General features: G+C 55.3%; 1 protein-coding gene across 1 annotated transcript; it reads right to left on the bottom strand.

The window, feature by feature from the left end:
• Positions 1-3,435: 3,435 nt before the first annotated feature.
• On the bottom strand, positions 3,436-5,801 carry TFF1 (trefoil factor 1). The gene is made up of 3 exons (XM_027041792.2): positions 5,659-5,801; positions 4,051-4,203; positions 3,436-3,628 (listed from the first exon to the last, which is right to left on the bottom strand). Exons 1-3 carry the CDS (start codon positions 5,732-5,734, stop codon positions 3,612-3,614), a joined length of 246 nt encoding a protein of 81 aa, XP_026897593.1. The 5' UTR covers positions 5,735-5,801; the 3' UTR covers positions 3,436-3,611.
• Positions 5,802-12,464: the final 6,663 nt, after the last annotated feature.

Genomic DNA, 12,464 nt, shown 5'->3' with positions numbered 1-12,464 from the left:
CACTGGAACCTCAGGGCCGCAGCCCCGTCAGCCTCAGGGTCAGGACGTGCCCCCGCCCTGGCCTGGCCCCTCTCCATCGTCCTCCCCGCTCCTCTCCTGGGAGCTCCTCCGTCGTGCATTCCGAGATTCTGGGTCCGTTCCAGGGCTGACGGAGACCAACTCTCTCCCACGCCAGCTGTCTACCTACGAGATCCCCCAACTCCGCCTGAAACGTGAATCACTCGCCACGGGAGACTTCCTGAAGTCCTTCAAGGACGTGGAAAGTTCTGGAAGGTCCCCTGAGATGCTGGTTTCCAGGCTGGTGGGAAAAGGGCAGCAAGCGGGATGGGAAGGACAGCTTTGCCAGGGTTTAAATGGATCAAGCTGGCATTTTAGCTTCGTGTCTAGTAAAACCAAGATCACTGTAAGCAGACACATCACTCCATTGCCTGTTCCTGAAAACGACATAGAAAATATACAAATCTTTCCACTGCCAAGCGATGTGTTCAAACAGAGCAGGTATCAGGTGGCCTCCTCTCCTCCGACGGAAATCCAGCGGTGTAAGGTACGGAAGGCTTGCCCCAAATGGCCCCCTTCTCTGGGTTCCCCGGGGCCCTTTAAGAGCAGAATGTGCGTGCGTGTGTGCACGCGTGTGACAGACGCGTCCCTCCTGGCGCCTTATCAGCACAACGGTTCCCACGAAGGTGCTTTGTTGCCACAGCTGCCTGCTTCCCACCCCCTTTGGCACTTCAAGGACTCAAGGGGCCCCAGGCTGCCACAACCAGGCCACCCGGGGTTCCTATTGCTGGGAGGCAGGGGAGGGCTGGGGTGGCCCCGGGGCCTGGAGAGGGGGCTGGAGGGAACTGGAGGGGCCTGGAGGGGGCCTGGAGGGATCTGGAGGGGACGAAGAGGGGGCCTGGAGGGTGGCCAGGAGGGGGCTAGGAGGGGTCTGGAGGGGGCTGGAGGGGGTCAGGAAGGGGCTGGAGGGGGCCTGGAGGGTGGCTGGGAAAGGGCCGAGAGGAGTCCAGTGGGGAGCTGGAGTGGGCCCGGGAGGGTGGTCAGGAGGGGGCTGGGAGGGATCTGCAGGGGACGAAGAGGGGACCAGAGGGGCCTGGAGGGTGGCTGGGGGGGTGGCCTGGAGGGTGGCTAGGAGGGGGCTAGGAAGGGTCTGGAGGGGGCTGGAGGGGGTCAGGAAGGGGCTGGAGGGGGCCTGGAGGGTGGCTGGGAGGGGGCCGGGAGGAGTCCAGTGGGGGGCTGGAGTGGGCCCGGGAGGGTGGTCAGGAGGGGGCTGGGAGGGGGCCGGGAGGGGGCCATAGGTCCACCCATGGAGCAGTGACTCCTCTGTGTTCCCAGCGCTGAGGACACAGCCCCTGTCACCGCCGCAGAGCCTCTCTGTTCTGCCAGGCATTCTGCCTCCTTGGACCCGAGGAGAAAGCCGCACGCCCCCAGTGCCCCTGACCCCAGCTCCAGCCTCTGTGCCCACGTTACCCCTCGGGCTCCCCAGCCCCCGCAGCAAAGCTTCAGGGAGCTGCCAGCCACCAAGGGACGGAGGGACCGAGGGACAGAGAGACAGACACAGAGCAGCTTACACTGAGTGTCCCCAAGGCAGTTCGAGTCCTAGAGCCTTCGGGGCGCCCCACCCCTCTGATACATCAGGACCCCCGCTGCCGCCTGAGTGTTTTCTCGCCCTCCCCTCGTCTGTAGTCTGCTGGCGGGATTCTTGGACAGGGTGCGATTTTCCACAAGGACAGAGTAGCAGAGACCAAACTGAACCTCCCTTGTGCCCCACCTCCCAGGCAGGGACAGAAGGCCACGTGTCCCCTTTGGAGGCAGGGCCATCCCTGCAGAGTCCCCAGGCTCTCTCTAGGCTGCAGTCCAGATGCTGGGGCCAAGATCACACAGCCACGCATCCTGGATGGTCCCCAGCGGATGCCGGACCCGGATTTCTCCCGTGTCACATGGTGGGAGGGGGAGCTGGAGACACTACCAGCTTTCAGCCCCTCCCCCCACCCCGCCCTCACCGGGCAGGAATCCAGGGAAATGCAAGGAAGCTGGAGACACAGCTAGTCACCCAGCCCGGGGCCCCTCCTGGTACATGGGCCAGGAGGAAGGCCCGTCCCTGCTGGACACTCCCAGCCACGGGAGTGCTGCGATCAAGGAGCCCCCGGTCAGCGGGTCACGGAAAGTGCCACTTGAGCCACACAGCAGTCTGGGGGAGTCGGGGGGGGGGGCATCTCACAATCACATGCCCTGCTGTGTTGGCTCCAGCAGAGAAGTCGTCTATTGTCCAGCACGCTAGGTCCCGTGTGACACGGGAAGGAGCGAAGGCGTCCTCCACCCCCACCTTTCTCTCGGCTGCATCCTTGAAATTATCACAGACCCGGATTCTGGAGAGCCCGTGATCCAGGAGGGTGGCTGGGCTGGTCGGGCGGTGTGCCTGCTCACGCGGGAGACTGGCAAACGTTCTCCCGCCCATCCTCGTCAGTTGGGAAGATAAGGACGAGATATCATTTGTAAGGGAGTCGGTTTCGAAAACATAAAGATATGCCTTTTAACTCTCCCCGCAACACCTGCTGTTCACTCCTGACACAGACCCCGAGCTTCCGCTGAGAGCCTGCGTCACACCAAGGGCTTAGGGAGTAGCCGGGGGGGGGGGGAGTGCTGGGTGTGAAGGAGGAAACCAATAGATTGCCTGCTCCTTTAACAGCTCAAGGGAGGACTCCGCCAAAGGACTTTCACGTTGGGTGAGAGTTCGCTGCACCCCTCTCCCCCCACGGTGGCTGGGCCTTGGTTATGTGTGGTCGAGGAACAGAAGACCAAACGAGCAGTGGTTTAACCCACCGGGACATTTGGGTTTACTCAACATGAAGTCTCAAGGTGGGTGAGTCAAATCAGGAGCCCAGGGGTGTCAAACCTCTAGTTCTATGCCTTTTCCTCATTAGCACAGAACGGCTGCTTGGAGCAGCACATCACACCCTCAGAGCACACAGCGTCCGAAGGCAAGGCTGCAGAGCCTGGCCAGGACCGCCAGAGGGAGCTCTTCTCCCAAGGAGGAAAAGCCACTCCCCAGAGCCTCTGAATAGACAGACGCCCTTGTGGCTCAAGAGTCAGAAGGAAGCCAGGCAGCCTCCTGCAACTGCGAGAGGCCGGGAGAGTGATTACTTGCCTCCGCTTTATGTAGAGTGGGAGTCAGGTAAGAAAGAAGGTGGGGAATGGGCGGCAGGTCCCCGGGGAAAGGCCTGGGGCTCCATGTCATGGGGGTGAGCCCGCCCCTCTGGTGCCGGGGACCAGACCAACTGCCCTCCCCAGGACGCGAGCTTGGCCCGAGACAATCTAGCGGGCTCGTGGGTTGACGCCCACCGCTGACACATGCCTAGGGGGCCTTGGTGGCACGGTGAGCGCGTCATTCCCTCCTCGGGCCCTCGCAAAGTCCCATCATTTGCAGTTTTTCACAAGAACTGAAAACACGAGTAACATCCACGTCTTTTAATCTTTAAGCCAATTTCGAGCAGGGGAGTGTGTGAGTCCGTCCACGCAGTGAGCGCTGGTGCAGGTGCGGAGGCCCCGAGGGCTGGGCTCCCGGCCACCGGGGAGGCCATGGCCGCTCCTGGCGAGGCTCGGACGAAGCGCGTCTAGAAGGAGCACTCCTCTGAAGGGTGAGGCGGGGGGAGAAGGCGCAAGGCAGGGAGAGGTAAATAACCACAGAAATTGGACTCGGCAGCCCAAGGGGGACATTTCCTTAGAAAACTCGCTCCAGCCTCATATCGTGGTTGGCGTTTCCTCCCCTGCAGCCAAGCGGCAGGTAAGGAGCAACCAGGATTCGTCAGAGGCTTCCGGTTAGCCACGCGAAGAAAAGCCACGAACAGACAGAACTCCTCGCCGAGTGACGTTTCAGCCCGGTCTTTGTGTCCCCAGCCCGACGTCAGCCTGACGCCACCTCCCCACGGCCACCCCGCGGCCCCTGTCGGGCGTGCAGACACAGCCGGCGGTGCGGACCAGGGCCGTGCGCTCCCAGGCCGTCCCGTCACTCATCCTACACCTTCAGACCCCCCAGAGCCGCCCTGGCCCTACCTTCGGGAGGGTTGTCCACAGCCACGGGAAAGAAGCACCACGGGACTCCACGCACAGTGTTGTCGAAGCAGCAGCCCTTATCTTTGCACTGGGAGGGTGTGATTCCCGGGGAGCCACAGTTCGTCCTCTTGTGAGGATCCACAACGCATGTCTCTGAACGTATAGGGGACAAGAGGCCAAGTCAGGTCTCGGGCTGTCATCCGCCTTCTCCTCCAGTTGAATCAGCAGCCAGCTGGCGCCGCTGATGGGGACTCGGGGCTCAGGGGACAAGAGGGACACCCTGTCCCTCGTCTCCAGATGCAAAGACACAGAAGCTCAGGGCCATCGCAAGGTGCCCGGGATTTGTAAACGTCACACGCAGCGACAGAACTTACGGATGCATTCATTCATTCCAGCCAACAATAACTCCGCTTAGCACCTATGGAGCATCGTTTGTGCATGCTAGAAACAGAAATTAGCACAGCAAAACCAGACAGTGAAGGTCAAGCTCGTGCCGGGCCCTGTGCCGGGAGCTGGGGACCCGGAAACTAAAAATAGGACAGTCGTTGTTAAGAAGCTAGCAGCCTAAGGGAGGAGAAAGCCAAGTAAATGCCCCAAATGGCACAGTGTGTCCGTCCCAGGGTGTTGAGGGCAAGCACGGGACGGACAGGGACCAGACTGAACGAAGCAAGGTGGGCTTCTAGGTGGGGACGAGGCCGTGGGGGTATCCTGCAGGGGGAGCGGTGTGCTCAAAGGCAGTCAAGAGAGAGGGGGAGCAAGGTGCATTTCCGGAGGCGTCGCCCCGTTTGCAAGAAAGACGCAGGGGCTGGGGTGGGCTGGGGTGGCCGGAGTGGGGACTGGTGATGGAAGCCAGACCACGTGGCCAGACCGCACAGGGGACGCGGGGCTCCCGTGTGGTCTACACACGAGAACTGAAGGGGCCGAACCCACGTCTGTTCCTCTGTTAGACCCGGCAAAGCACGTGAAGGGGAGGATCGCCTCAAGCTTTCTCTGAAGAAAGGGTTCCGTGGCTTCGCGGGAAAGTTCTGGCCCATCTCCCGCCGGCTGGGCGGCCCCTGCAGGATGGCAGCCTCCCCGGGTCTGGCTCTGCACCCGAGAGGGGAGGTGGCATTGCCCCCCCCCACACACACACACACAGGGAGGCTGTGAAGTCAGGAGGACACATGCACGTGCACGTGTGAGTGTGTGCACGTGCGTGTGCACGTTCAGACGCAGCTCTGTGTCCCTCCCCCTGCCCGAGGGCGAAGTGGCAGCTGGGGGTGGGGGCGGGGGGCTCGCTGGGCGATGCGGCCCCTCCCGGCTGGCACTGCTCAACAGGAAGTCAAGGTTTCCAAGCTGCTGTCCACCCCATGGACTGTCGCACGACAGAACTACGCGGAAGCGATTTCCACTGGGGCGTCCACCCGCGTCCTCCCAGCAGCGCTCGGAGCTTCTGTGGCCTCTGCTCTTTTGCTGCTTTCCACCTGCCTTCACCCTCCAAAATCCTCCCAGGGCCCAGAACAGTGCTCGGCTCAAACACATGGACTGTGACGCACGGTGTCCCCCCCCACCCCGCCCCCCCCCGCCAGGGGCTGGCGCCCACCGTGACGCGGGGAGAAGGCTGCTTACCCAGCTGGCCCTGGGCCAAGGAACTGAGGGCCAGTGTGGAGACCAACAGCAGGACGCAGATAACCCTGGGCTCCATGGCGGCCGTGACCTTCCTCTCTGCTCTACCGGAGACCACGAGTCAGGGATGAGAACCCGTCCAGGCTCTGGATTTTATGCAGGCCTGTTTGCCCAACGAGTGTTAGGTAACATTTGCCTAAGGAGGGTCCCGCAATTCTCTACTCCGCATAATCTCCTCTGATCAACACAGTGTGTTGATACAAGCAAGTGCCGAATTGTCATCTGGCTGAGGGACCTCAGAAGGTCCCTCCTGTGCCGTGGGAGTCTCCTGGGCCACGACCCCATCCAGCTCCTAACCGCAGTGGAGGCCCTCCTGTGAATGTCAACATTACACTCACCGAAGAGTGAGTCACGGGAGAGGTGGCCCGAAAAATCACAGTTGTGTCAACAGTGGCTCACGGGGTCACCCCTCACGGGGTCGGCTGATGCGGGGACGGGGTGGGGGGGTGGGGTGGGAAGGAGAAGGAGCAAACAGGGCCCAGCCACCAGACCACGTTCTCCATCGATCTGAGATTCTGAGAATCCAGGTGGGGGTAAGGGGGAGAGCCCTGGCAGGACAAGAGGAGCAGGAAGGGGACAGGCCCGTGTCCCCTCCCCTCTCCAGAGCACTCAGGACTTCGAACGTCGTCTTCTCCCCAGCAGTTCTGTCTCTGTTGGCGTTTCTGTGGCAAAGTCGTATGTGACCAAAGCACGATGAGGTCCCTCCCGGAGGAAACGTGACTCCCCCGAGGGGCTCACGATCCACGGGGCACCAACATTGAAAACTCAGAAATGTTTAACATCCCACTCAGAGGACGTGCATGAGCATTTTTACTTATTTACCTAATTTTTTTTCTTTTTCCTTAAAAAAATTTTTTTTAATCTTTATTTGTTTTTGAGAGACAGAGAGAGAAAGAGAGAGAGAGAGAGAGAAAGCACGAGCGGGGGAGGGGCAGAGAGAGAGGGAGACACAGAATCCGAAGCAGGCTCCAGGCTCCGAGCTGTCAGCCCAGAGCCCGACGCGGGGCTCGAACTCACACGGTGAGATCATGACCTGAGCCGAAGTTGGATGCTCAACCGTCTGAGCCACCCCGGCGCGCCCAAATTGTCTTTTTAAAATTTCATGTTCATAACCAGAAGTTGTGTAGATAGGAGCAACCATCTAAACCAACTGAGGACAGGTGTTCCTCCCTCTGGGGGACCGCTCTCCCCATCTCAGGTCCCCGAGTGAGGCCCCCTTGACTTTGTGCTCAAGAGCCACCTGCAGCCTGCGCTCCCCTGGCCCCAGCTGCTCTGGGGTCTTCCGTCCCGGAGCCCTTGCCATCCCGCTGCACAGGGAACTTGTTCTGTCCCTCGGAGACAGAAGGTCTGCAAGGGCAAGGGGCTCTGTGTGCTCCGTGCATTCCGGTGGCCCAACGCTGACCTCCGTCCTTATTCCATAAATATCTGTGGAAGAATGAATGAATTAATTAATGAATGAGCCATAGGAGAAATAGTTTTTCCTCATTGAAAGATGGGGCTCTGAGAACGGCTAGCCTTGGAGAGGTGCTCACTTTCCTTGTGCCTGGTGAGTAAGTCCTTGCGGCCCCTCTGGAGGGGAGCTCCCACCCTGAGCCCGGGCCCCTCTCAGGCCCGCCAACCAGGGTCTCCAGGAGAGGCCCCATGTGCAGGACCCGGGAGGTGGGGGGACCAGGGCGCAGAGTCCTCTGTGGGGTTCAGTTTGCCAGGGATGGGCCTGGGGGGCGGGGGCTGCATCTGCAATGTTGCTCATGATGAAGGAAAACCACTACTCACTTCTCAGGGTGATGCGGAGCTCTCAGACACAGAAATGCAAACTGCACAACAGTTTGGGACAGAAGTGTGTGATGTTCAGTGGTGTTGACGCTATGTAGGCTCACAGTCCAGCAGTTCCACTGGTTCTGGGTCTACTGTGTCCCCCAGATAAACCCCCCACATTTGGGCAGAAGGAAACACGGACAAGGACCATCTTTGCAGCATTGCCTGTGATACCTTTCAAAAAAAGAAAGGAGGAAGAAAGGGAGTATCTTTTTAAAAAAGGAAGAGAAGAAAGAAAGAAAGAAAGAAAGAACAAAAGAAAGAAAGAAAGAAAGAAAGAAAGAAAGGGGAAAGGAAGAAAGAAAGAACAGGAGAAAGAAAGAAAAAAAGAGGAAGAAAGAAAGAAAGAAAGAACAAAAGAAAGAAAGAAAGAAAGAAAGAAAGAAAGAAAGAAAAAGGAAGAAAGAAAGAACAGAAGAAAGAAAGAAAGAAAAGGGAAAGAAAGAAAGAAAGGGAAAGGAAGGAAGAAAGAAAGAAAGAAAGAAAGAGGAAGAAAGAAAGAAAGAAAGAAAGAACAAAAGGAAGAAAGAAAGAACAAAAGAAAGAAAGAAAGAAAGAACAAAAGAAAGAAAGAAAGAAAGAAAGAAAGAAAAGGGAAAGGAAGAAAGAAAGAACAGGAGAAAGAAAGAAAAAAAGAGGAAGAAAGAAAGAAAGAAAGAACGAAAGAAAGAAAGAAAGAAAGAAAGAAAAAGGAAGAAAGACAGAACAGAAGAAAGAAAGAAAGAAAAGGGAAAAAAAGAAAGAAAGAAAGAGAAAGGAAGAAAGAAAGAAAGAAAGAAAGAACAAAAGAAAGAAAGAAAGAAAGAAAGAAAGAAAAAGGAAGAAAGAAAGAACAGAAGAAAGAAAGAAAGAAAGAGGAAGAAAGAAAGAAAGAACAAAAGAAAGAAAGAAAGGGAAAGGAAGAAAGAAAGAAAGAAAGAAAGAGAAAGGAAGAAAGAAAGAAAGAAAGAACAAAAGAAAGAAAGAAAGAAAGAGAAAGGAAGAAAGAAAGAAAGAAAGAACAAAAGAAAGAAAGAAAGAAAGAAAGAAAGAAAAGGGAAAGGAAGAAAGAAAGAACAGGAGAAAGAAAGAAAAAAAGAGGAAGAAAGAAAGAAAGAAAGAACAAAAGAAAGAAAGAAAGGAAGAAAAAGGAAGAAAGAAAGAACAGAAGAAAGAAAGAAAAGGGAAAGAAAGAAAGAAAGAAAGGGAAAGGAAGAAAGAAAGAACAGAAGAAAGAAAGAAAGAAAGAGGAAGAAAGAAAGAAAGAACAAAAGAAAGAAAGAAAGAAAAAAAAAGGAAGAAAGAAAGAACAGAAGAAAGAACAAAAGAAAGAAAGAAAGAAAGAGAAAGGAAGAAAGAAAGAAAGAAAGAACAAAAGAAAGAAAGAAAGAAAAAGGAAGAAAGAAAGAAAGAACAAAAGAAAGAAAGAAAGAGAAAGGAAGAAAGAAAGAGCAAAAGAAAGAAAGAAAGAAAGAACAAAAGAAAGAAAGAAAAAGGAAGAAAGAAAGACCAGAAGAAAGAAAGAGAAAGGAAGAAAGAAAGAACAGAAGAAAGAAAGAAAGAAAGAAAGAAAGAAAGAAAGAAAAGGGAAAGGAAGAAAGAACAGAAGAAAGAAAGAAAAAAAGAGGAAGAAAGAAAGAAAGAACAAAAGAAAGAAAGAAAGGGAAAGGAAGAAAGAAAGAAAGAAAGAAAGAAAGAAAGAACAGGAGAAAGAAAGAAAGAAAGAAAGAGAAAGGAAGAAAGAAAGAAAGAAAGAAAGAACAAAAGAAAGAAAGAAAGAAAGAGAAAGGAAGAAAGAAAGAAAGAAAGAAAGAAAGAAAGAAAGAAAAGGGAAAGGAAGAAAGAAAGAACAGGAGAAAGAAAGAAAAAAAGAGGAAGAAAGAAAGAAAGAAAGAACAAAAGAAAGAAAGAAAGGAAGAAAAAGGAAGAAAGAAAGAACAGAAGAAAGAAAGAAAAGGGAAAGAAAGAAAGAAAGAAAGGGAAAGGAAGAAAGAAAGAACAGAAGAAAGAAAGAAAGAAAGAGGAAGAAAGAAAGAAAGAACAAAAGAAAGAAAGAAAGAAAGGGAAAGGAAGAAAGAAAGAACAGAAGAAAGAACAAAAGAAAGAAAGAAAGAAAGAGAAAGGAAGAAAGAAAGAAAGAACAAAAGAAAGAAAGAAAGAAAAAGGAAGAAAGAAAGAAAGAACAAAAGAAAGAAAGAAAGAAAGAGAAAGGAAGAAAGAAAGAGCAAAAGAAAGAAAGAAAGAACAAAAGAAAGAAAGAAAAAGGAAGAAAGACCAGAAGAAAGAGAAAGGAAGAAAGAAAGAACAGAAGAAAGAAAGAAAGAAAGAAAGAAAGAAAGAAAGAAAGGGGAAAGGAAGAAAGAACAGAAGAAAGAAAGAAAAAAAGAGGAAGAAAGAAAGAACAAAAGAAAGAAAGAAAGAAAGAAAGAAAGAAAGAAAAAGGAAGAAAGAAAGAACAGAAGAAAGAAAGAAAGGAAGAAAGAAAGAAAGAAAGAAAGAAGAAAGAGAAAGGAAGAATGGAAGGAGGGAAGGAAGGAGGGAAGGGAGGGAAAGAGGCAGGGAGGAGGAAATCAGGAGGAGGGAGGGAAGATAAAAGAGGAAACAATATAAATGTTCATACATGTTCATTGACAAGGGAAAGGGAGAAAGGATGTAAAATACACGGGCACCAAGTACCTTGCAGACGATGAAAATGAATGAGTAAATGGAAATGAATAAATATTGAAACAAAGCTGAACGAAACTATAAGAGTGACCTTTACAGTGTGAACCCATTGCTGATGCAGATTTCCGAGGTCAGCAAGGAGCACAGAGCGAGGGCCGCCCCAGGGAGGCCGAGGTTGCAGCCCTGCGTGGGGGGCAGGTTGCTGACCTGTGTCCGGGAAGGGGGACAGGAGGACGGGGACATGGGAGTCAGCAGGGTGCCGAGGGCCATCAGAATGCGCATCATGTTCCTTTCAGAGCAGGAAATGGGGGGCGCTGTGGTGGAAAGGTCGGCATCTATTAATTTAAGGAGACGCAGATTCACGGGTGTGCGTCCTGCTGTTGTCCCTGGTTCCCTGCGGCGATCCCTGCTCCCTGGGAACAGCGGGGTGGGGGGTTCGCGGGTGCACTGGGGGCCCGGGCACTGTGACCGGGTGGTGGGCTGGCAGGTGGGGTGCTGTGGTCTGGGGGCTGGGGTACTGCCACATGGGGGCCATGCTGGGGGCCGGAGTGCTGAGACCGGGGCAGGGGGCGCTGGGAGCCAGGGCGCTGTGACTGGGGGCCTCGCTGGGGGCCCGGGTGCAGTGACTGGGGGGCGCCCTGGGGGTCAGGGCACTGCGACTGGGAGCGGGGCCGGGGGCCGTGACCGGGGGGCACTGGGGACCGGGGCTTTATGACTGAGGAGTGCTGGGGGCCCGGGGCGCTGTGACACTTCCGGTGTAAGTCCAGGACTCCTGGCGGGAGTAACACAAGGTCGCACAATTGCCTTACACACACCTTGTCTTTTGGGTTGCTGTTGTTGGTCTTGTTTGAATGCCCGGCAAGTGGGGCAGCAAACGCACCGAGTGCTGTCCCCGCTAACGCGCCAGGTCACGTGGCACAAGTGCCTGGACCCCAAGACCCCTTGATCTAATGCGGTGCTCTCGCGCTCGGGCTCCACAGACACGCGCGCTCCCTTGTTGGGGGCCCTTCTCCCCAGTGTCGCGCCCCGTGTTTGGAGCGGCCCGGCCGGTCTCCTGCCCCAGAGCCGTGCTCTTCGGTGCAGGGGTGAGTGTGCCGTGCAGGGCTGGATTCCTCGTCTGCCTTTGCCACCCTCTCCGTGTCCCGTGAGGGCAGCCGCGTGGGCCCTGCCCGCCACACCTGCTCTCTGGCTTCTGGCCGCTGTGGGCGGCACTCGGGAGCAGGTGAGCTCGCGGACTTAACTCCTGGGTCCCTCCCTGCGGGGTCATCCTGGACGGCCACGTCCCCGTGTCCCGCCCTCTGCACAGGGCCTCCAAGCGGTCCCCTCTCCTCGCTCCCCCGGGCCGGGAGGTGCACAGCCCCCAAAGAGAGGCCAACGGTCCCTCCATTTAACCCTCCCCAAGCTACCCAGATTGAGCGTGCCAGCCCCCGGCAGCAGTGACAAAAGAGTGAGACACGGGGCTGGGACGTTCTGGGCAGAAGCGTGAGGCTGGGAACTTTGGGCCTCGTCCAGCAGCAGAGGTGACCCCCTGGGCCCCTGTGTGAGGGGGACAGCTTTCCTACCCAGCAACCTCCGCAGAGCATGGGCCACAGCACAGCTCACCCAGGTGTCGGCCCAGGAACAGGGCCCCAGTGTCCTCAGGGCCATTCCACGCCTGACATGGCCTCCAGGCGCGTCGGGGTTAGACCCCTCACGACCCAAGGCCCCGGGGAAGCTGCACACCTTCCTGGACAGGAGCCTGGGGGTGTAGAGAACAGAGTCGGGTGGCGTGAGAGCCTGGGGAATGAAGGGGCCGTGCTCAGGGCACTGACGTCATCCTACCCGCTCAGGGTAAGAGGCCACCGTCTGGGTGGGCCGGAGCTGTGGGCTTGGTGGTGGCCAACGGCTCATGCAGTGGACACGCTGAGGGTCCTGACACACGTCAGCCTCGCTGCTCAAGGTGGTCCGTCCCCTCGCAGACGTCATGAAGTCAAATCTGCATTCTAGAAAGTTCTCAGGTGCTTCATGTGCACAGTAGGTGCAGGAAACCGGGTGCCACAGTGCAGGATGGGGTCTTGGGCTCAAGGAGGCTTGGGCGCTGGAGTGCACCTATCACGGGTACCCTTAGCCACACTGGGAACGCCTGGAGTGTGCCTCTGTCACTCAGGTGCTCAGAACTGCCTTGAAGAGGGACCACCAGCATCCTTCACCATGGGACGGAGGCCAGGTCCCTTTGAGGAAGGGCCTCGCATCGAGGCCACAAGTGCCGTGATGGGCCTTCCCCAAGCCTTCCCCAGAATGATCAGAGCCAC

The sequence above is a fragment of the Acinonyx jubatus genome, chromosome C2, assembly GCF_027475565.1.
Source record: "Acinonyx jubatus isolate Ajub_Pintada_27869175 chromosome C2, VMU_Ajub_asm_v1.0, whole genome shotgun sequence".
Lineage (NCBI taxonomy): Eukaryota > Metazoa > Chordata > Mammalia > Carnivora > Felidae > Acinonyx > Acinonyx jubatus.
The sequence above is the reverse complement of the archived record's forward strand: the minus strand, read 5'-3'. Positions and strand labels throughout refer to the sequence as shown.

Bases quoted from the DNA above. Each gene is read 5' to 3' on its own strand.
- TFF1 (XM_027041792.2), bottom strand. From the start codon at position 5,734: ATGGAGCCCAGGGTTATCTGCGTCCTGCTGTTGGTCTCCACACTGGCC. The intron at 4,204-5,658 runs GTAAGCAGCCTT...CTATACGTTCAG, and splicing joins CTTGGCCCAGGGCCAGCTGG to AGACATGCGTTGTGGATCCT.